The following is a 24,853-nucleotide window of genomic DNA, read 5'->3' as shown; positions in this document are numbered from 1 at the left end:
CGGCGGCGGTACGTTTAAGTGCTCCGACACCGCAAACCGTATATGGTCGTCTAGTCGTCGGTTAGTACAACCGCCCCGAACGCTCAGCGACGACGGCACAATCGCGCGCGCACCGTCGTCGTACGCATCGCACGCACACGTTCACGTACGCACCACGTCCGCACGAATATTATCACTATCACCGTTCTGGCGGTCGGACGCACGCACGCACGCGAAGCGATTTGAACGCGCGCAGGGACCGCGGTGTGAACACCAGCGACACATCGTCCACACGCAACCGGGTCGGATCGCGACACCAACGGAACCGATCCCTTTCTCACCGGATCCACGGTTTGACGTCTGCGAAACCATTTTCCGGCGGATTTTTTTTTTTGGGCTCCGCACCCGTTATCCCACAGTTCTTCCCGTGGGTCCCTTGCGTCTGCGACGGACCGCGTTCGCGAACCACGGACGTTTGCCGACGCGTTCGATTACCACCGCTGTCGCACACCATGTCCGAGTCGCCGCGCATCGACGTGACCGGCAACGACGACGACGACGAGTGCTGCAACGATCGCGGCCACCTGGCCACCGGTAACGGCGGTACCGCGGCCACGGGCGCCACGGCCACGGCCAATGGAGGCGGCCGCGAATCGCCGGCCGTCAAGTCGGCCGCGCCGCCGTACACGTCGTTCTCCATTTCGAGCATACTCAGCAAGGACAAGCCTGGCACAGGTGCCGGCAAACATCATCACAAGAACGTTGCTGCAGCCGTGTCGCCGGCCACCGCGGCCGCAGCCGCCGCGGCCGCAGCGACTTTCGACGTCACCGCGCATCTCGCCGCGGCCGCCGACCACGCCATGTTATCCAGGTGAGCGAATCCTTCTTAATTGCCGTTCGGCACGGCCAAATTTACGTATACGTTTTATGACTTTATGTACTCGCGCGAACAGTGCGCATAAACGCCTATATAAAATCCAAGCATAACATCGTTCGGTAAAATCTTTCAAATTAATTTTTTTTTTCTTCTCCTGAAAGCGTAGCTAGTGATGGAGCAAAGAGTTACATTTAAATAGATAATTTACATAAAATTAAATACATTTTATCAGTAATAAAGACATTAAGAAAATGATAATTATGAAAAAATGCATTTATATACTACTTTTTTCTTATTTAATAAATTAAAATGAATATTTTTTTTATATGATATAATATACAAATATACAAGGAATACAGCTTTTTCTTGAACGATCTTATATAGAAAACTAAAATTGATTGTAATCAACTAAAGCAATAATTCTCAAAACCCTAATTGTTCGAAAAGCCGAAAAAAATGCCTTTGATACCTTTATAATTAAGGTTAGGTTAGTTTAATAATTTTATATCCTTTACAACTCAACGGTCTATGGTTAAAACCATCCATTACGCAAGATGCTCCGAGTTGGTAACCTAAATTTGCCTTAGTCATTTTAGCTGAATTATCTGGCTTCTTGTTTCTACAATGTCACTTGTATGCTTCTCTATATACTATAGTTATTTTAATTGTTATTGTTACTTAATTAGGGGATTGCCACTGTACATGTAACTATATTAATTGCCGTTTGGCATAAAGTATATTTAAATAAATAAATAAAATATATTATTTGGCTATGTAGAAGGGTATTAGTCCGTTGACTCTTGTAATATGCTCGTAGTAATAGAAATTGTTCTCGGTACTGTTTCGTAATTTGTACCTCAGAAAATACACAATGAATTTTTGGGGTTTTATATGATAATAATTACCATATGTATTGCGCCTTGTACGATTTGCTTTAATTGCTATTTATTTAAGTATTGTTTTCAAAAGTCAATTATTAACATTGGATATGCATTGAGTTTTTCTATTCGACATATCTATAAGCCTCTGGGTACAATACTTTGTTAGTGAGCTTGGTTGCTAGCCCAAATCTTATGTCTAAAAATCTTACTGCTTTCATACCAATTATTTGTCAAATATCATGAACGTAGATATAAGTATTGAAACGGTCGAACAATGTTTTCTGGTTTCAAAATAAAATCATGCATATAGGTCAATGCAAAGAATACGAACCTAAACCAACGATTACACGGCGTATTTCTTCGTGATTTTTTATATATTATTATATTGGTCCAGACTTAGAGTTACAGTTGGGAATTATAGGCTCAAGTTTACAGAAATCACTGCGATTGAAAAGTATTGTATGTAGAGTATTACTACAGTATTATGTAGTTGATCGCATTTCACAAAATCAACAATATGTTTTAATTAATTCGAAACAAAATGGTCTGGACTTATACAGAAGATGTATCATGTTAACGGATGATGGTTTTGGTTAGTAAGTGTTGTCACGTTATAGAGTGAAAATGTAATGACTCAGTAATTGGGGACCATATTTAAATAATGTCGGGCATAATAGCATGAAATTAACTAACCGGAAGTGCGGAATAAGTGTGAAATAAGTTTCCTAGATCGGCAACTCAAAGACTTATAGTGGTGGTCGGTTAATCTAACTCCAATGTCTTTGAGATATTTTGGCATGAGGTGACAATTCAAATACCATTCATATGTTGTCATACATGCAAACCTAAATAATTGTTTAAACAGAGCAGTTAAGTGAAGTTTAGAAATGAAATATTTTTAGTACAATTAATATGGAAAATGGATGTAAACGGTTTATTAATCAGTGTTATTTATATTTGAATTATTTTTAATGAATTTTAATATTTTTAATATTTCGATATTCTTCGTAGATACATGTAATTGAAATCAAATAAAAAGCAATTTTAGGCAGTTAATTATAATATAAATTAAAAATATACAATTTTAAATTTAAAGATTAAGTGATTACAATTGCTGCTAATCATTCAAATTCAAAATTATAATATAATTTTACCTCCAGATAATACATTTATATGTTATATCATTAATATTATTATTCTTAGTATTTGACTGTAAATAGTTTTGATAATTCCCTGTGGAACCAGCTACATCTGATGTGATAAACTTTTTAAGTAGTTTTTTACATCATTTATCACATTTCATTTTTAGGGAAGTTTATAAAAAGGTAATTAAAGAACATTAAATACACATTATTTAACGTAAACCTTAAATATATACCTGGGTATATATGAATTACACAAAATAAAATATACTGTTGATAAAACTAAAATATTTCTAGAAAAAAAAACGATAAAATATTTAAAAGGGTAAGATACTTAAAGTATTTTTCGGTGTATTACTGAAGTTATTATTCTTTTATTTTAATGGTGAATTGATAAAATATTACTACTAACCCAACATTTTAAACGTTTGAACTTATTTATTTTTGTATTTTACTAAGAACATTTTAGTTTTCAACCGATTTTAAAAACGATTCCAATATATTTTGATGTCAATTAAATCCATACAATATTATTTATTATTATAAATAAAATTATAAAATACAAGTATAAATAATTGTCTTTTGTGAATTTTTGAATTAGTTCAGTGGTCTAAGTAGTATGACAATTAGGGATTGGAACCGGAACCGAAAGAACCGGTTCTGGTACCGGTTCTTGAAGAAAACTTAGGAACCGGAACCTTTTTTAGAACCTATATTCTTTATTTCGTAAAACCGGAATCGGAACCGGAACCCATTTAGAAAAATTAAAAATATTTTTAGTACTTTTCGGTTCTTCAGAGTTTTTCGATTTTATAAAATTACAGCAGATATAACTAAAATCATTTATCTAATATTTTAACAATAAACATGAACTTTTTGTTTTTATCATTATTAGGAAAAATATAAAGATTTGATGAATATATTTCTTGTAATTTTTGTATTTTATACATCAGAGTGTACGTATACGAAATGAACGTAAAAACACAACGGGTTCTGACGAATGGAGAAAATACGCAGTGTGTCGACTGCTGAGGCCTTAATAATAATAATAATAACCCCAATAATACAAGATTCATACAAGAATTAGATAATATCATATGGTATAATATAGACTATGGATTATCAATTTCCTATTTTATTGGAAAAAATATTTTATTTTTAGCACAACAACAAACGACACCACTTGATAAGTTACCCCTTCACATTCCACTACTACACATCCCGATCATATCTATGCACTATGACTATCAAGTCTGTTATGTGTACATTTAGTGACTGGTGTAGTGACTGCAAGAAGAATTGAAGAAAGTCTATAATATTTTTAATAATAAATACATCTATTATTTTTAAAAACTGGGTCGTCTATCAACTTCAATAGTTTATAAATATTTTAGCTATAGGCAATAAAATAAAAGACCAATCAACCTGTAAAATATGTTCATGCCCAATAAAAGTAAGTGAAAACAATTTTGTTAAAATTTTGTTTTTTTATTATTTAAATAATTAATTTTTGGACACTTTAAGTTTTGTTGATGGGTTACAATAAAAAAAAAAAAAAAAAAAAAAAAAAAAATACGAATTGAAGACTTAAATAATTCATTAATGAGTAATATAACACATAAAAGGTTACAATTAAATTTCAAAAAAACAACCATTGTATGTAAAGTCAATTACAACTTTAAACTGACAAAATTATTGTTTTAAATTAATTTTTAATTTTCTCTACTTGAAATTTTTTTTATGTAACTTAAATATCTATAAATATCTAAGAATTGGAACCGACATTCTGTACTGTTTAAGAACCGGAACCGAATTTCTTAATTTTCAAAGAACCGAAACCGGAACCAGAATCGGTAAAAACATCAAGGTTCCAGTCCCTGATGACAATCACATGTACGAGTTAACGTTTTATTATTTTACAAGTAAAATTGATTTTCATTTATTTTTTTATGTGTATATGTTATCGTCATTATCGGTAATCCCGGCAATGACGGTAATGATTATGCAATGTCAGTAATGCTGATGCACGCCAGTCATTGTGGGCAATCGGTGTATATTTCCGTAATTGACTGATAAGTTTAGTCAATGTTTTTCAGTTGTGCTGCAGTAGCTATTGAAAACACTGAGTTGCGATTAGGGAGGATTTATCCTAAAATTGGCCATACTTGGCTTGAATTACTTTTTGCAATTGGTAAAATATCAATTTCAATAACAATTTTAATAATATCAATATTACTCATGCAATTTATTTTAAAATAATTTTGAATTGTATTACCCAAACCAAAATGAAAATATTGGCCTGGTTTTACTGTAGTTAAGCTCTCTGTCTCATTCATGGTTCTTGTTGGCATTATAGTAGGTACTATAGACAACGGATAATTTCCATGTTTTCCATGTCTAACTATTCCATGTAACGAAAATTTTCTTGATTTGAAAGAGACAACAAATTCAGCGAAAGAAAAAGAAATTACTTTCCGAGAGGCTGCCGGGCATAACAGTATTGCTGGGAGTCAGGAATATCAAAGGTGTCATTGTAAAACAAAATGTCAAAATAATTTATGTGCTTGTCGTGCAGCTAAAATATTATGTAATTCGAAGTGCTATAGTAGTTTATCTTATGAAAATAAATAATAACCATAATAATTATACATGATTCTGTTGATTTTAATTATATTTTAATAAATAAATTAAATATTACCCACATTGACTATCAAATTTAGGCATTTTATATATTGCCTAGACATTGTCAGTATTGCCTTACTTAATTATCCACTGTTAATATTTATTAGTCATTACTGATAATGACTGATTTCCGACATTGCCGGTAACATATACATATGAGATGCTTACAATTTTTTGAAGGAAATTGTAAATTCACTTGTGAAAATATATTATAAATCTCGAATGTGAATCAATTAACGATATTTAACAGATATTTTTAATTACATTTGATTTATGAAAAAAATAATAATAATCACTCTACTAATCGCAGCTCCTCGATTAAGTTTAATTATTTAATTCACGTAGGAATACTTGTGTGATATATTTGACGATGATGTGTTGATTGAATAATCGGTTGGCAGATGATATTACCACTACCACACACCATGACACGCCACCCCGTATAATATCCTAATAATAATCGTACCGGGCAAAACAAAAAGCTTAAAAATCGACTAAAACGTTTTCCTAATTCTTTTGTTTGTCAAACGTCCCCGATTGTTTTAGTCAAGAATTGTTTTTTATTTTATATATACATATAATATGAACTGGTATAAATTGCTCTCTTAACTCTTTTTTTTTTTGCTTTTTATTATTATTATTATTATTATTATTATTATTTTAAAACGACCCTCTTAATTACACGAAAAACGCTGCTCGAACACTCAATAGAACGCCAGTTCTATCACAAAAGACGATAAAAACGGACCCCTTTTCTCTTTTCTGCACAAAAAATAAAAATAAAAAACTAACGAGCTATTCCGCTGCCTGTCTGCCCGATTGATATCCAGTTTCCTCCTTTGTGTTTATTTGTATGTGTATATACATGTTTATTTAAAAACGTTGTTCCGTCACGCCGATTTTATTAATTATAATCAACCGGTGCACCGGCCACACTGCTTTAAGGTCTCTTTCACACAGTCCGTTTCTTTGACGGCAACGAAAACGGATCGGATAAAAGTTGAAAACGGAGTAGATAAGAAACATGGTTTTTCATACAAGTTATTCACGCTCTCTGTTTCAACCAACAAACAGCGCGCCGGTTCGTTATCGGAACACTTGACAGATTGTTTCGATATTTTTCCGTCTTCGGAATATTTTTAAAACGGACCGTTTATCAAGACTATATTAATAGTGATAACCTTTCACGATTTCCGATTCGTATCCGATAACTTTTATCCGGTATTCGGTTTTAAGTTTTGTTTGAATAAATAAAATTATTATTTAAGTTTAGTTGTCAATCTGTATTCATCATCGTCGTAACTCGTGTCTTATTTTTTATTATAATTTTTTCTACAAAACTAAAAAAAAAAAGTCTGATTTCTTTAAATATAGAACTTCTAATCACTTTGATAGAAGAACGGCCAGTAATTCGGGATAAAACCTTAAACAGTTACAAAGACAGTAACTTAACGAGGGATCCCTGGAAAAATTAAAATAATTCTTTGGGTTCAGTCATAATTCATCATACAAGAGTTCTGTAAACACCCAAATGTTCGTGATTCTACAAAATTGGATGAACCCAATGTTTTCTTCTGTTGGTTCTCATGACTTGTTTGTGTCTTCGGTAATGTTAATATAAAATTAATAACTTTTTATACTGGTTTTTTAACACCGTGATAACAATATTAAATAATTGTTTGAAAATCAAAAAAATCACTATATTTGCATACAACATACCGATTGGAGTTGGATAATATCGAGTTGTAAATAATAAAAGTAATAAAAGTCCATGTTGCCGTTAATTAAACGAACTGTGTGAAAATATTGTCCGTTTTCTATTTTCATCCGATCCGTTTCCGTCGCCACTGAAGAAACGGACTGTGTGAAAGAGGCTTAAGTGTATTTGTATTTGCTCAAAACGGAGAAATAAGAACACCCAACGCTCTGACGAACTCTACATTTAGACTCGTAAACTTTTATGTTTAGTAGTTTTAATATATAATATTTATATAAACATGATGAATTCCTTATGGGTCACCTTTTTTTTTTTTTGTTCAAAGTATTTATAATATTAAAATCAATAATATGTTGTCTTAGTTAATCGACTTGATGTTACGCAAACAATTAACTATTTCATTTCGATGTGAAATCATTAGGAAAAATTAGTACAATAAAATTTAATACAATAATTATCCAAACTACGTTTATGGATTCAAATAACGACAAATATTTATTATATTATTTATAAATCAATCATGAACAGTAGAAAACCAACGGAGCATTCTGAACATTTTTAAATTTTCAATCATATTAATATAAATAGAAACTTGAAAACTACCCATATACCATTATTCACTTCCTGTAATGAACACTAGTATTGTATGAGTTCTCTTACATCATATTCCTCCCCTTGAGTGCGCAACTTAAACCTACAACAGGCTAATAATCTTGTAATTGTAGTTAATTCTAAATAAGAAAAAAAATCGTAATATCTTTATAATAATAATTATGTTGTATAATATAAATATATTATAATGATATTATTATTATACTAAAACAAAACGAATAAATAGTGTAATAATGTAAAATTCTAATATGCCATTATCATGAAAATTGTAAAAGTGAGTACTGTTTTATATGTGCGGTTTAATTGAGTATTTAGTTTACACATCACATTTTTATTCCAATAAAATTATTCACAATAATCTTTTTTTTATGTATTTTCAACTATATTTCAACATCATGTGACTAAAGCTCAACAAAGTTATTTAGATTAAACAGTTTACATTTTTAATTAATATTATGATATATTCTGGTTTTTAGCTATGTAAAACATTAATTATTTTAGTTAATGTTGTACCATAAGTATATTAAATATTATTATTACGCATTGCTTTAACCCTTCGTTAGTCACCACGGGATATTTTAATATCCCAGACATGTTGAAAACGTTTATTCTTATGGAGGTAAGAATATATGCATCTCCACCGCCATGATATAATTTTTGATTAGTGTATTAATATGATAACATGATTTTTATCATTATCATTGCAGTATCAAATAATAAACAGTAATTCAAAGTGGAGTCTGGAAATATTTTACCCCAGCTGGCTATTTTTGTTTTAGATCATTTGAAATTTAATTTATAAAAAAAATTCCAATTTTTACAGAATTAATTAAGTTTTTAAAAAGAGTTTCTTTTGAGAATAAATATATTTCTTTTAATTTTATTATATGAGTATAGTGAAAAGATAATTACAATATATTTGATCTATTTTCAATTATCATATTAGGGTTCCTATTTAACATAAACTAATAAATAATAATAAAAATATGTAGTATTTGTTATCAAAAATAATAATTTAAATACTAGATCACTATATTAATTTCACATAAATAATAAAATAAAAAACTAGAAAAGTAATTAGCAATATTTAATATTATACTTATATAGAATAAATGTTCATATTACCTTTGAAATACTTAAAAAATTCGCATTTAATTATCTAAATATTTATTATACATATATGTAAGACACATATTTAATAAAAAATAATAAAATCTATGAATTTAATAATTACAGGAATAAATTTAATACATGGAGTATAATATTACCCCGGCTGACCATTGTTTATTGTTGTGACTAATTGTTCAGGTCAATAAGGTGACCAACAAAGGGTTAATAATTCGTTGCAATTCGTTGTCTCGTCGTTCTACTAGACGAGCTATTATTATTGTTAGGTAAAGTATTGGTGCAATCGTTAAATATTCAATAAAAAGTAAACCTTCATCAGTAGGTGTAGTTGCGCATCAGTTTTATAAAAAGTAAATCGATGAATATCTCAATGCAAATATTTTTTTACAGAATTGATGTCAAAAAAATAAAGCAAAATCTTAATTTATTTACAGTTGTGAAAACTGAACTTTTATTGAACATATCAGATTTATTTAATGAATTCCTATATAATTTTCAAAACTTACCACGTAAATTATTACGAAATTCTACCAATAAAAAATTGCTAATCATATAAATGTTCAATTTCAGTACAGTTTTACAAATTTAAATTCTATACATATTTGTATTGAAACGATTAAATCAAATTAATTAGCTTACAATTAGGTAATGATTAAAATCAATTACTTTTTGAAGGGTATATCGTTTATATATAAATATATTGATTTTTATATAGATATAAATATAGATAAAATGGCTTGATTTGAGCTTCAAAGCTATTAATTGTATTAACGGGATAAATTATATAAATTGCTTTTTTTTTTATAAAAACCAAATTAATATACGATTTAAGAACACATTTTCTATAATTAAAAACCATTTATGAAATATATGGAATAATTCAAACCATATAATTATTATCTTGTTTTCACTAAACTCACATTTAGTGCAATAAAGTTAATTTAAAATATAGTCTAGTTTAGAATTCAGCAGAACTTTTATACTAACATCATGTATTCTTCATCATAATAAGTATTTTATTAATTCAGTAGTGTAGCAAAACAATGTAGCGTACAAGCGAAATCCACATTGAATGTATTTTTCCTTAAATTACCATCGTTAAACGTTCATTTATACAAAATACTATAATACCTAAATTATATTTTATCACATAATATATTAGATTATAATGTATCATTCAGGTACTATATTAATCAAACGAAAAAAAACAATGAATGTGATAACAATGAGGATGCTGTAGGGAATGCTGAGAAATACTTTAACGGTAGATCGTAACATTATACCGGATCAATGACGACTGATATCCGGGGATTATTTATACTCAATGTTTATGTAATATAATAATAACTTATATAATACTTTATTGTTTATCATTTGTCACACGCAAATATCAAAAGTGAATTTATTTTCAGTAAACGTGATCGCCCTCATTGGTGAAGTGGACTGCCTTCAAACCCGTTTAAGAGTTTAGGTGTCATTTGAAGGGTTAATGTGAGTAAGTGGGGGGGGGAGAGAACATTAAGCAAATAAAAGATAACGGAACCCTTCGGTTCGGTAATATTTATTTATAAACCCTGGTTAATCATATTTATTCGATCGGCACGTGAAAAAAAAGCGTACGAGGGGAAGAGAGTGATAATAATATATTGATGAAGAGTGTATAGACAGAGAGAGACAGAGAGAGAGAGAGAGGGAGAGAGAGAGAGAGAGAGAGAAGGATAGATAAATAGAGATACGGAGAGGTAACGTGTGAGAGAGAAAGAGAACGAGTGACCGGGTGACGTAAATGCTGATGAAGGGTGGTAGAGGGGACGCGCAATCATAACTATCAATTACGGCTAATGCATTTGTCAGTAAAGCCGGACGCGCCCGATATAATTGGGCAAACGGCGGCGGCCATTTGTGACGGCGATAAATTCCACCGTGCTTTGGGCGGTATGTATAGGTCCAACGGCGATGGAACGAGAGGGGGGCCCGGCGGTGGTACAGGAGCATATACACTGCCACGGGGATAAAGCGGCAGGAGTGGCGTGTTCACCAGGAATTTGTCGATATAACCCTCGCTTCTACCCTCCGGGACAACCCTTCTTTCAGGACCCATTCGATTCGTTCTCATCCCTCTATCATTCCCATCAAACGCACACACACACAAATATGCGCGCGCGCGCTCGCATATATTGTGCTGTTTTCCGAAAATCGTCTATACCACTACCACCACCATCACCACCACCATGAACGCCTCGACGTTTTACCTACGCTGACGCCGCCCTCCAATCGAATTACACACGACACGAGCATAATCGTATTGCTGTGTAGGCAATCATAATATTAAAATTCATCATTCCGCATTTGTTATAACGATTGTACGTCATTCCATTGTTTTATATTTATTTATAGTTCCGAAAACATTATGCGTATAAACATGTATCACACGGTCCGCTAAGATTGAAGATTTATGATCACAAATGCGTAAAAAAAAAATCGGTGTGATCTGTATTTTTTAACACAGTAGTTACGAAAAAAAGCGTATATTGTACATTTATGGATACTGCGATAAAGTGAAACTTTTAATAATGTATAACTGGAATCCGTCTAGTGTTTGAGACATTCCGAGAAAAAATATATGAAGAGAGAGATAAAAGGAAAACGGTAAACATGGTATATCGACTGAACCGAAAACATTTCTATCAGCTAATTTTCATATTGAAAAAAATCGTTTGTATCCCATAACAATACGATTATAATTAATGTAAATGTATTTACTCAGCTAGTCTGTTAAATTTAGTTACGTATTGTAATATATTGATCGACTAAAGAGCAATCCGACGAAAATTCATCAGACTGCGCAAAAAATAGTCGGTGTGTTTTAATAGTTCGCCCCTGAGTTAAAAATTTCTTCTGTTCTACGGTTTTGAGCGAACTCATGACGACAGCTAATAAGATAAATAATCGTGATAACATAACTCAGCAATAATAATGTTTATGTGTTAATATAGGCCTATATGTGTAAATACGTACGTATGTCATGTGTTTATTTATTAATTTCGCGTATACAACAATTACAAAAAGTTCTTTCGTGTGTTTAAATATTTTTTGTGGTAGATATTTTTTTTCCTTTTAAGCCGTTATCAACAAATTCGTTTTAAACAAATCGATAACGGTATATTGAGGTAAAATAAATTAAAATAATAATTACGTTTGTCTACCGTTCGAATTCATATTTAGCCACGTCCGTGTGTTGCTGTCCGACGTCTACAATACAACTTTCAAATTTTCAAGGCACATCCATAAAAATATACACAGGCGTAAAATAATGTAATATTACATATACTTGTATTTAGGTGTACAGCTGTGAGTTTTAGTACGTTGATGAAAAAAATTACATACTCGTGTCAATAACAATACATTAATAATACAGTAATCCTTGTTGTGCGATCCAAAATACCTATGTAAATTGTGTACATTTAATTATTATATTATTTAAATTATTAATTATTATTATACTCATTATTTTTATGATCAACATTTAAAAGTGTATATATTCATGGTATCCAAAGTTTGTCTATTGTTTTAGAAATTATTTCAACATTTTAATCAGAAAACAGTATCCAATCAATTTTAATACTGTGAATAGACAAACCACGATGCTATTTTAAATAATAATGTGCAAGTCAATTTATCGAAACGTTATGATAAATTGATTTATAAACTATAATAACATTAGCTATATTATAATATGCGAGCCAAATTGTATGTAAAACTTTTTCGGTCATAATATGACCATACTAAATTATGGTATAAAGATTTGGGAGATAGTCAAAGTTTCAAACATTCACCGTATTTATTTTTTATTATTTTTTAACTCGCAATTATTCCGTTCATCAGATATTCAGTATATCCTTCACAAATACTATAAAAAAAACAGGAAAAAATTTAAATCAACGTACGATCACGCTTATTATTTTTATTATTATTCATTTTTTTTTTTTTGTGGCGTTACAGTAAAATTACGTTTGTCTTTCGATCACATCGAACTTAAATGATATACATTATAATGTATAGTATATAATATATACTATATATATATTATAGTATATATACTATATATACTATAATAACAAATCAAAGTAGCTGGTCGTGAAAACGCGTACAGTTTTAAAGTATATCGGACACCGTCACGGTTGCTGTCGTCGTCACCAATACCGGGACGGTATCTTCATGTCGCAAACCTCTTGTCGGTGGTGGTGAAAGCATTTGGTGGGAAATTTGCTGCTGCAGTGTCGCGACGAAGGGATTCTCCGAATAACGTACACTTCTGCACGGTATTATACAAACACACACACACACACACATACACATATATATATACATGCCGTATACTCTAGGGGTGGGAGGAGAGTCGGAGAAGACGGTTTAAATGCTTTTAACGGTGCACTGTTTGTACACGAGCCCTTTGCGCCTCACACTACCCTCGCACCAGTGGTACGGCGGTGGCGACGAAGAAAGTTTGTTACGCCCGCCAGCGCCATTATCGAACGATTAAATATTAATTTTAAACTAAACTTTACCCAAGTCAAATCTGTTTAGTATAAACTTTCGACTTTCTCTCTCCCACCCGCTCCTATACACAATTACGCTCGCACGCGCAAGCACGACCGGATGCGTTGAAGCTAACGCACATGCAATTATTATTATTATCATATTAATACGGACGACGGTGGAGTAATATGCGTTCCTTCCGGTTAATATAACAACGCGCCAGCATGCGGTAATCATTTATATATGATATTTGTGCGCTCGCGGCCGTATAGAGTGACGTGACGGGATGGATGTGGACTCGGGAGAGAGGTTTCGCGAACTCTTCAAGGATCGCGCGTGCGAGCATTATTACGTACAGGTCGGGGATCTAACCGGTGAACTAATGCGTTTGAAAGCCCGCCAAACGTCTTCATTTAATTCGACCGGTTCATCAGGTGCGATTTTTATTGCTTTTGGACACCGTATTATATGAATGAAAAAAAAAAAATGTAGTTTGTTATTATAACGCTGCACCAACAAAGCGGAGATCGAATCTAACGGTTATTGTATTAACATTGACAGGTTAAAGACGGATAAAAAAAACAAATAAATTAATATGTTCGTGTACTGTGCACACGGTTTACTCTGATAATTATGTAATTAAAATATAAATCTCGGTTACTTGTTGGCTCGTACATTTACAACGTGTATTATTTTATAAAACAATAATACAATAACAACGATACGGCTTCACAGCTGACGGAAAAAAAAGAGTCGAATAATATTTGATTTTAAACGAGCTTTGTTAGACGATCCTGTAAGAATGCACAACGTGTCGTTCCGGACTTAGTAAGGAATAATGTTTTCTGGTTTCCTTATATTATAGTGGTCGTACGCATGTGGGTCCAGTGTATTTCTCATTTGCTCATAATCGTTGTCAATTATATTGTAATAAGCACACTAAATTCGTGTGCGATTTTAATGGGAATGAAAATACTCGTAGAATTAACCAAACTAGTATGGGGCGCGTGCATAAAAAGGATAGTATTACACGACAGAGCTCATAAAATCTGGATAGTGAGATTATCCTCACGCAGGAACATAATGTATGTGTACATAAAGAAGCTTACTATCAAAAGAGTAACGGACAGATTTGTTAGTATTTATGTTGAGCGTGTAAATGTATTCGCGAATGCGAGAAGTGTAACGGTTCGAAACGCGTTCGTAGGTGTCCTTCTTGGCGCGAACGTCATAAACTCGTAAGTCGCAGCGAACGCACGGCATAAGTATTGAGTTACGTGTGGGAGCCGTTCGGTCGAATGGTTTGTGTCGAAGAAAAAAATAAATATACAATATGTAATATCGAGATCGTAAACGCATTCGTTTTAAATATATTTCAAAAAAAATGACCGAACGGGTAGCGCGTTCAATGCCCAACGCCGATCCCGAAAATCAAGTTTCCGCCCCTCTAACATGTTTTACATACTTTCAGGTTGGGCCTGATGAGCCATTTCGGAGCACTGGCCGCAGCGGCATCGGGTCGCAGTCCTTTCATGCTGTACCCGGGCGTGGGGATAGCCGGCACCACGGCGAACGCACTGGACAAGCACTGGTATTCCGCGTGGTCGCAGCCTTTGTCAGCCTCCATCAGTCCGACCGGTAAGCACATAACCTATAACCGATGATACGGCATACCATAGAATAGCCTAAGATCCGTCGATGTTTCGACATCACGATCACGAACAAACGGTATTAGGGGGCTCTAGGTTATTCGGGTTAGTTACTTTACTTGGTTAACGGTTTCGTCGACGCATCATGTAACCGAATAGTGTTTTTGACGACTGACGAAAACGATAAATGTTCGCATTAATCGTATATTAATTCTTCACCACTACTAAATATTGTACGCGGACATACATTATTTATAGCTCTTACACTAACAATACCATATCTAAATGCATCACGATTTGGAATTTGTCGTTCGAAATTGCCGTGGAACCATATCACGAGTTCACGATATTATATACCGTATACGAACAGTCGAGTGCGTTGTTCAGATTGTTCCTAAATGTTTCAGTTTTCGTAATTTTTTACGCGTCACACAACTCGTGGAGTATTACGTGAAGGCTTCGACGTGAAAACATGATTGAAATCTGATAACCCGACTGACCGATTTCCGCCCCGGTACACGCATGTTGTAACGACAACGATACGTGTAGGCATTGCCAATGAATAATTCGCAATCGACGCGTCGTTCGTACACGGATATGGAGCACGTCCGGAGTAATGTGATATGTTATTTGGGTCGAACCGGCACGTGACGACGAAAGTATTAAGTGCCTATGTATGTGTGGACAGCACTCAAGTGTGGGGAACGTGTGTAAACAGAAGAAAAAAAACCAAGTATACAAAGTAATGATAATTTGCTCGCGAACGTGAGAATGGCTGGTGTTGGGAGTGCGTACAAGTATCGTTGTGATACGACGTACAACAACTAGCCAGCCAGGGCATGAGATAAGCATGCACAGTGGCGTGCGCAGGGGCGATGATAGGGGATATATATCCCCCTTCCATTGTTTTTTTTTTTAGTCCTAAACGTTCAAAAACGTATTTAAGAAATACGGCGGGACAGTCACGGTTAAATGGGTTGGCGTTAATGAACGTACATCGAGACATTCCATTATCTTCAGAACAAATAATTGATGAATTTAATGCAAAAGCCAGAAGGATGAATTTCCGCCTTGATTGCATTTTTTTTTTTTTTTTATAAAGTAATAAAGAATAGAGATTGAAAATAATATATTTTTATTAATATGACATCTTCCCCATACCAAATTCCTGCGCACGCCACTGAGCATGCAGCACTCGACACGTAACTAGCTAGATCGGTGGAACGACGTATTGACGGACGACGAAATCCTTGACCGCCTCTTGCCCTCCGAAAGTGTAATCATCTCGTGAACTAAGCGTTGGGCTCGACGATCAACGAGCACCGAGGCATTCTTGCCCCCGAACACTATTACTACGCTGAATTACGTATGTTGTAATATATGCGCGTTCGGTACGCATGACGTGCGTAACGCTCCACGAGAAAGGCTTCGTTGCATTCGATTTGCATGTAAAGATTTTCAAAGGCTTCGCTTTAAACTGCCACTGCCACTACCGCGTCCGGGTACGGCTTCACGTTTTAGATCGTCGCCACAAGCTCCGTCCCTGTACGTACAAGTGCCTGTAACCGACAATTAATACCACAGGTACACGATACATGTTATGTGTGCGTGTACAATTGTTTCATATCGTTGTGGACTTACGAGACGGAGAAAGAGGTGAAGGAAAGGGTGGAAGTGGGAAAAGGTGAAAAAGAGAGAGAGGGGGAAGAGTGCCTGACCAGATAATACATCGTACACATTATTATTGTACTATTAGAGCTCTATTGTTTCGACATGACGTGACACAATACCTCATCATCGTATACCTACTCTAACCGTTTCATTAGTCTAATCGACTTGTATCGGTGACAATCGATATTTAAACGACCGTAATCGGTCGTGTGCGCGTCCCATAACGTACGTATGGTAATTGGTAAATAGTAAATATCGTAAGCAACGCATAACGTATTTGCTCTCGTTCGCGTGTTCGCGTCGCCAGACCTCAGTGGGCATTTCTACGCACCGCACGGTTTGCGTGAAACAATAATAGTACAATGCAAGCACGACGTACACTGTACCGTGTTGAGGTCGTAAAAGAATAAATTTTTTTTTTCATTTTATCTAAAATCTACCCTAACCTAACCTAACCTTGTACGTCTTTAATTTATCTACGCGTTAATCTACATGCCCCGCCACTCTCAAGAGGTTTTTCGCCTATTCGGAGTTCAAAAACTACCAAGTGTATACGAACTTAACGTTAACACCGTTAGATCAAAATGTAAAAAGAAAGTGCCTTTTTCGAGAACATACCGGTGCAGTGGTGATAATCATCATGTACAAGATTTACAAGATTAATCGTAACACAATGTTTCCAATTGTTAATCATTAATTTTCCCTAAAATGAACCCGTGTGTATACACCATAAATACAGACTCTTTAGTGATTAACGTAATTTTTTTTGAAAAAATAAAAATCTACAGAGTTCAAGCGTGGTGCTTAACAACTCAATTCGATTAATAGCATACCGAGGTTAATGAAAATTTGATAAAATTTTTTGAAACGCATAATATTGTGCCGGGTTCGCATGCGCAGTGCACTGTTGCAATTTCTTGTATTTTAAAATGATTTGAAATATGTATCAAGCAAGTATACGCCTAGTAATAAGCAAATCTATGTTCACATGTATGCTTGCAAATGTCGTATCCTTGTATGCATTTAAATAATGTCTAGTTTCAAAAGTGATCTGATTGCGAGTAGATGTGTAGCTTTTTTTGTGTTTTTAACGAGATCATATAGATTCAACAAAAAAGAAATACTTATAATTTGCAAAAAATCTTAAAAAAGAAACAAAAGGCATTGAAAAAAATAAATAATATTATGATCTCGGCAATAGATTAATAGAAGTAGTATCGTAACATCAAATTGTTTATTTTTGAACTGAGAAATGAAACCCATCGTCATACAAAAATCTTAAGAGAATGGATATTATAAACTGGCACACAATTATTCAACATGTCCAACTGCTATCGAGTTTGAGCATAAATGATTATGCATGTTTATTACCATGATTGAACATTAGTTCAATTTCGTCCTTATACGAGAAAAAATACGCACACTATAAAAAACACGCAATAAATTATAATAGTGAGAACCTGGCATAGAGTGTTTGCGGTCTTTGGCTAAAAAAATTACTATCAGGCTATTACTAGGGTACAGATAGATTACTACCAGGGTGTTCCTTTTATTATCATGTACAGCACGACTACTGTATAATAAACGGGTACTAATAATTTACGGCTTGACATCAATATTACGGCAAATGCCAACTTATTATTATTTACGTCATGTGCGTCATGTGTATACAATACATATTTGTACTCATAACATTGTGATAGGACGAAAAATTATTAATATTCAATGGTGCAGTTTATTCGTGCATATTTTATAATTTATACTTCATGTCTACATAGACTTCTAACCGGGATTTTCGAATCACTTTAATGGTTTCTCCGTTTAATGGTTTGTAAAGAAGGGTTAAGTACAGCGCGTTGTTAAACATTTCGAAAACCTTGGATTGAGTCAACTTAAAAATACTTAAGTCAATGTAGCCGCATACAATGTCCTGTATTTTACCATAGTGTTACACATGTGCAAGTATTTATAAAACAAGTAGGTCAAATTCCGTATAAAGACAAAAGTATGTATGTAATCCCGGTGCGGTAATCAAAGAAGGCGTATGGTAGCGAAGCAAAACATATTTAAAAACGTTAAAATCGAGGAAACCGTTCAGTAGCAGATCCAGGATTTTCTTTTTTGGCGATAAGGGGGGAGGGGTTGAAAAATGTTTTCCCTTGGGATATTTTTTATAACATTGCAGTCGGTGATTAATAATGAATTAAGATAATAGTAAGTAATATAATATATTAATTTAAATCTATGACTACTATTTTCTTGTATGAATAAAAATACAAATTAATCGTATATACTTTCTCTCATTCTTAAAAAAAAAAAAAAAATTGTTCTGAATTCATAAAATTATTGAGTTTTAATATATATTTTTCTTGATTAGGGGGGTTAACCCCCAAACCACCCCGTGGATCCGCCACTGAAACCGTTTAATCTAAAATAACATCTATACATCTACATGTTTATATATTTATGTATACCTACGATGTGTAGCGTTGTTCAATGCGATTAACTGCGTTGTTGTTTTAACGTTTCATTTTTTATCCCTTCATATTTAAATCAAAAAATATGAATAATAAATACAATTCGTAATCACGCGTGTATAATCGGTACGTCAACGGTGGAGTTATGCAATATTTAACTTATTTTATTGTTCCATACTGAATATCTTAAACGCCCGAATGATGGTTTTCAGAATATTCGTTAAACCCTGTTCGGATCCATTCCACACTGGCATGTAGCTTCAATAAAGAACTAGTCAATCAATAAGGTATATTTAAATATTCCCAGGATTTTATAAAATCAACACATCAGGTTGGTCATTAAGATCCTATACATTTCCCATGTCGATAAAAAAGAGTATAGGTTTAATAACAGGTAATTTGCGAGTACACTTCTTCTTCTTTGCCTTTCTCCCGACCAGTTGGGGTCGGCCATCCTTGTCCTAAACCTTGAAATAATCACTATTTTCCAAATTCTCTACGGGAGTACACTCTTTGCAAGATAGGTTTTCAAAACTACATTGGAGTTGAGTCCAATATTCATCTAGGGCGCTCGATTCCAAATTTCCCCGGTAACGTAAGACATTACTTTTCGTTAGGTTATATTTTCGAACTTCGCACTTATCGATTACCATCTTTTGTTTATTTGGCTTATAATGTTGTCAAATAATCATTTATGCGTGGACATGATTGCGATGTTGAAGGGGATGGGTAGGTTACAATCTGTATACGCAATCGTAAGAGTTGCGATCCCATACAAATTCAAACGGGTTTCCGAGGTAAATGAAACGCAGTCACCCCTACCGTGCAGCTGGGTGGGTTGAATGTGCCTCCGGCGTACTTCTAGCGCGTAGTATACGAGTATGTTTTTTAATTTCGTACAAACATATTCCATTTACATCCGGGCTTTAATTAACACTTTTCGAACACCGTTGTATTTAAACCGCTTGGATTACGTTTGTGTGCATCGCGTCAGAGATGTGATCTCGTAATCTGCGTCATTCCATTAAGCTGTTGGCCGTATTGGTGTTTGTAATCAAATCATTGGGTAATTATCGTAAAATACCAGACGCGTGCGGATACACGAGTAGGTACCTCGTAAACAATGTCTGTTTAAAAAGCATTTCGGCCTTGCATTCCGGACGCTATAATGGGTACATGAGACATATGCAGAACGGAGGATAACGTAATTTTTCATTTTAGAAAATAAATAATTAACCATCGCACGAACGTGTTTTATACGAGAAACTCTTCCACTTACCTAAATACTATATTTATTATACGTCTTATCGATACGGAAAACGGGATATTACTAAACAACGGTAAAATCGTATATAACTGATAAATTTCGTTAATTTTACTGCGCAAGTCAGTCCAAAACTATATCGATGGCGTAGCGCACAAGTGTGATAAGTGACACTTTTTTGAAAAATGAGTTAAGTGCATATTCAATTTAATCATAAAATTCTGCACATACCAAACTATAACATTATTTAAGTAATTTTTGTTCTTTATTGAAATTAGAAGAAAAATGTGATGAGTTTAAGTATTACTTTTAACGTGTACATAATGTGTTAAGTAAACAATATTTTTTTAAAAAAAATTTTATGAATACAAATGTGGTAATTGCAAGTTTTTTAATCCTCATTACTCATTATATGTTAAGGAAAATAAAACAAATAGTTCATTACAAGTCGTTACATTTTTTAATTGTTATAATAGCTCAAACTTAAAAATCGTTCTCCTGAAAAATTACGAAAATATCACTCATCACACTTGTGCGCTACGCCATCGATATGATAATACGTATAAGGATATAACGTGATTACCGTTGGAAACATTGCGGTTTGAGGATTACAATGTTACAGAAAAACGGTTCGTAATCAAACGGTATAACGCAAGGAAAGTTTAACAAACAATAATTCATTTTCAACCGGAATCAAACTACCTGTATATGACAGTAAATTAACCGTGCCGAATGAAATCTATTAATTATTCATGTTCACGCAAGACACACGATAATATAGTTTAGAATAGATTCTCAGCAATACTTGTACTCGGCTCACTAAAACTGATTTTAGAGGATTTAGTTTTGGGAGAGCTTATAAGCATATATACAGTTGTTGAAAATATTTTTATACCGAAAAACGGATTTACATGTAAGTAGAATGATAGTGGTTTGAGGATTTCGTGATAATTTGAACATTGGTTTGTTGTTCTACGGTTATGGAGAGAAAATAAATTTTATGAATATATTTACGCATAGCGCGTGCAAACAAAATATAAAACACGCATTTTTTCGAAGATTTACTTGTTATCAATTTTTTTGATTAAATGTACGATGCGATTCAGATCAGTATTTTCCGATAGCGGAACGTTTTAATAATATTATTCGATTATCACTACTTCTCAACCACTTAGCATTACTCGAACGTTCAATCATGCACTATTAAGCGCTCGCTAAATGAAAAGATTGAACATTTTATTTATTATTTTATTTATCCGTAACAAGAGGAGCTTCAACGTAATACGATAGGTTGTTGTCGAGACCAATCGGTTAAAAAATATGGATAAAAACATAAATGATTTGCAACAGCCGCTAGGTTGGACTACGAGGGAATAGGTAACTGCGGTTACTCGTTCACTACGGTCGAGATTACCAGCTAAAGGGTGTAAAGTATTGAGCGGGACGGTATCGGCGAAAAAAAACAAGAACATTATACACAAAAAGGCATAATAATTACGAGTTCGGTGGATTTTTTTTTTTTTTTTTGATCGTTTCGATTTTTCACTACATATTACGTATACGGCCTGCGAATGGTACACGATGAATTTCTTCTTTGATTTCTTAACAATAATTTCTTGATCTTGATTTCTTCTTTGGACGCGAGCACGACCAGATGGTTTCGATTGCAGTAACTTAAATGCGTTTCGTTTTGTTCTAGGTGGTTCGAGTTCGGCTAACGAAGAGAACAGCCGTCCTAGCACGCCGCACAGCGTGGGCGTCAACACCGGTGGCACGTCTTCGGTGGCCGGCCACAGCCCAGACGGATGGTCGACCGGAGAGGACGGTGGCGGTGGCGGTGGGGGCGGTGGTGGTGGTGGTGGCGGTGGTCTAGGATCGCCCGGCCACCAGCAGCAGCGCCGGTTCATGGGAAACTGCGTGGGCGGCGGTGGTGGTCGTTACATTGACCAGTCGGTGAACGTGACCGCGTCGATGGACGACGACGACGACATTGTGGACGACGGGCAGGACGACGAGGACGGCAAGAAGGATCACAGCGGGTGCGGCGGCGGTAACAGTGGTGGCGGCGGAGGCGCAGGCGGCAAGCGGAAGAAGAAGACGCGCACCGTATTCTCCCGGAGCCAAGTGTTTCAGCTGGAGTCCACATTCGACATCAAACGGTACCTGTCCAGCTCGGAGCGGGCCGGGCTGGCCGCGTCGCTGCACCTGACCGAGACCCAGGTGAAGATCTGGTTCCAGAACAGGCGGAACAAGTGGAAGCGCCAGGTGGCGGCCGAGATCGAGGCGGCCAACATGGCTCACGCGGCCCAGCGGCTGGTGCGCGTGCCCATCTTGTACCACGAGTCCAGCCAGCAGTCGGCCGGCCACCATCATCACCACGGTGGCATAGCCACATCGGTGGCCGCGGTCGTGGGAGCCGGCGTTGGTGGTGGTGGGGGTGGAGGTGGCGGTGGTAGTGGTGGCGGCGGCGGCGGAGGGGGTTGCGGTACGCTGACGCCGCCGCACACGTCCGCGTCCACGCAGGCGTCCGCGTACCCGCCGCAACAGTCGCAGCAACCGCCACCGCCGTCGCTGTTCTACCACCATCATCAGCCGCCGCCGCAGCACCATCACGCGACCAGCACGTCCACCATCACGCACACCATGTCCACCAGCCCCGCGGTGTCCAGGGCTCCACTGCCCGGACTCGTCTAACACCGTTCAGCCGGCCATGCCATTGAATCGATTCCACCGAGAAGTCGTCTTAGCCGCTCGCGAGTATTTCGAGAGGAGTACAGGACGGATGCAGGAACAGCGAACCTCTTCACTGTCGGCCACTCGAACTATCGAGGTGTCTTATTTACCGTATTTACCGGTTTTTCTTTTTTTTATTTTCCCATTAAAACATTTTGCATATTATTACTATGCGCGTTTACGTTTATAACACTTCGTAATAGACAAACAATATGTTTATGAATTGTAATCCATTCCGGAGAAGGCCATTTTTGATCGTCTCTATGGACAATATTATACAACCCTCCGCGAAGTCTTGTAATTATTATCATTATTATAAAAATAGTTTTTTTATTTTTCATTAATTATTGTAAATATATGGGTGTGTACAATAATTTATCATCGTTGGTTACAAATATACGTGCAACGAAATCTGTTCAGAATCATAACACTATTTATCCTATTATAACTATAACGTCGTAAGTACAATAAATGTATATAAATTAATTTCAGCTGTTCATATATACATACATATGTGTATAAATAGGACGTAGAGATGATTCGTTTAATAGACTAAAGGATATCGCGTGTAGATAACATATTGTTATGCTGTACCGAGTAAGCGAAAAAAAAAATTAATAATTGTGTTCGGCACCGTTCGCAATGCGGAATTCGTGTATCGTTTTTTAACGCATATGCGTCTCGTAATGTAAGTGGCGTTTATTTTTCCAGTTACCATGTACAATACTATTATTATATTATTATGGCTGTATAGTTTGACCGTTATAGTTTTTCTTTTATTTTATTGTTAAACTTTTCTTTAATTTTTTTTTCTCCATTATTTAAATATAAGTAAGTACGTTACTGCTGTAATTTGTATTATTTAAAACATAAGTCGCATTCGAACGCGGACCGTATTCGCATCGAGAACGTGTCGTCTCGCTGTATATAATATTATGTACAATTACGTTTATATGTGTGTTTAAAATAACGCGATGTTCAATGAATAAAATATTTTACTTATACGCTAAACCGTTCAGATGACTCTTATATTTTTGTGGGTATCGATTTTGGATACCTCTAACGCGGCAGGGGTGTACTGTTTATTAATCCTGTATCACGGAAATGAAAACGAGGATCGACCAAAGAAAGTATGAATCTCGGTGTCGCGTCCAACTGACATCGCGAACGGTTGAAACCGTTGCGCAGAGTAAAATTACACATTATTATGATTGAAAAATACGAAAAAATACGAGTTTGAATGACGCGGGAACGCATTTAAAAAATACTAGTTTTGCGGTCAAATCGATCGGACAACGAAAGCGTTCGGACAAGCATTGTTGCACTCGAAGAAGAAGAAAAACGAGCCGCCCCTCGAAAAATTAAAAAAAAAAAAAAACCCCAAAGTGGTTTTCATTATTATTTATTTAATTTTTTTCATCCTCGTAACGAGAACACATGTTATAGTACATATAAATAATGTGATGGTGGGTGCGCGTGCGCGCGCGGGTTCTTATTATTTT

At 35.0% G+C, this 24,853-nt stretch overlaps 1 protein-coding gene across 1 annotated transcript; it reads left to right on the top strand.

Moving 5' to 3' along the window:
* Nucleotides 1-24,147, top strand: LOC112687494 (homeobox protein Hmx-like). Its single transcript, XM_025560225.1, has 3 exons — nt 1-850; nt 15,029-15,195; nt 22,318-24,147. Exons 1-3 carry the CDS (start codon nt 492-494, stop codon nt 23,310-23,312), a joined length of 1,521 nt encoding a protein of 506 aa, XP_025416010.1. The 5' UTR covers nt 1-491; the 3' UTR covers nt 23,313-24,147.
* The last annotated feature ends 706 nt before the right edge of the window (nt 24,148-24,853 follow it).

The sequence above is a fragment of the Sipha flava genome, unplaced genomic scaffold, assembly GCF_003268045.1.
Source record: "Sipha flava isolate LNK unplaced genomic scaffold, YSA_version1 34_pilon_pilon, whole genome shotgun sequence".
NCBI lineage: Eukaryota > Metazoa > Arthropoda > Insecta > Hemiptera > Aphididae > Sipha > Sipha flava.
This window is presented reverse-complemented; position numbering and strand designations above follow the sequence as displayed.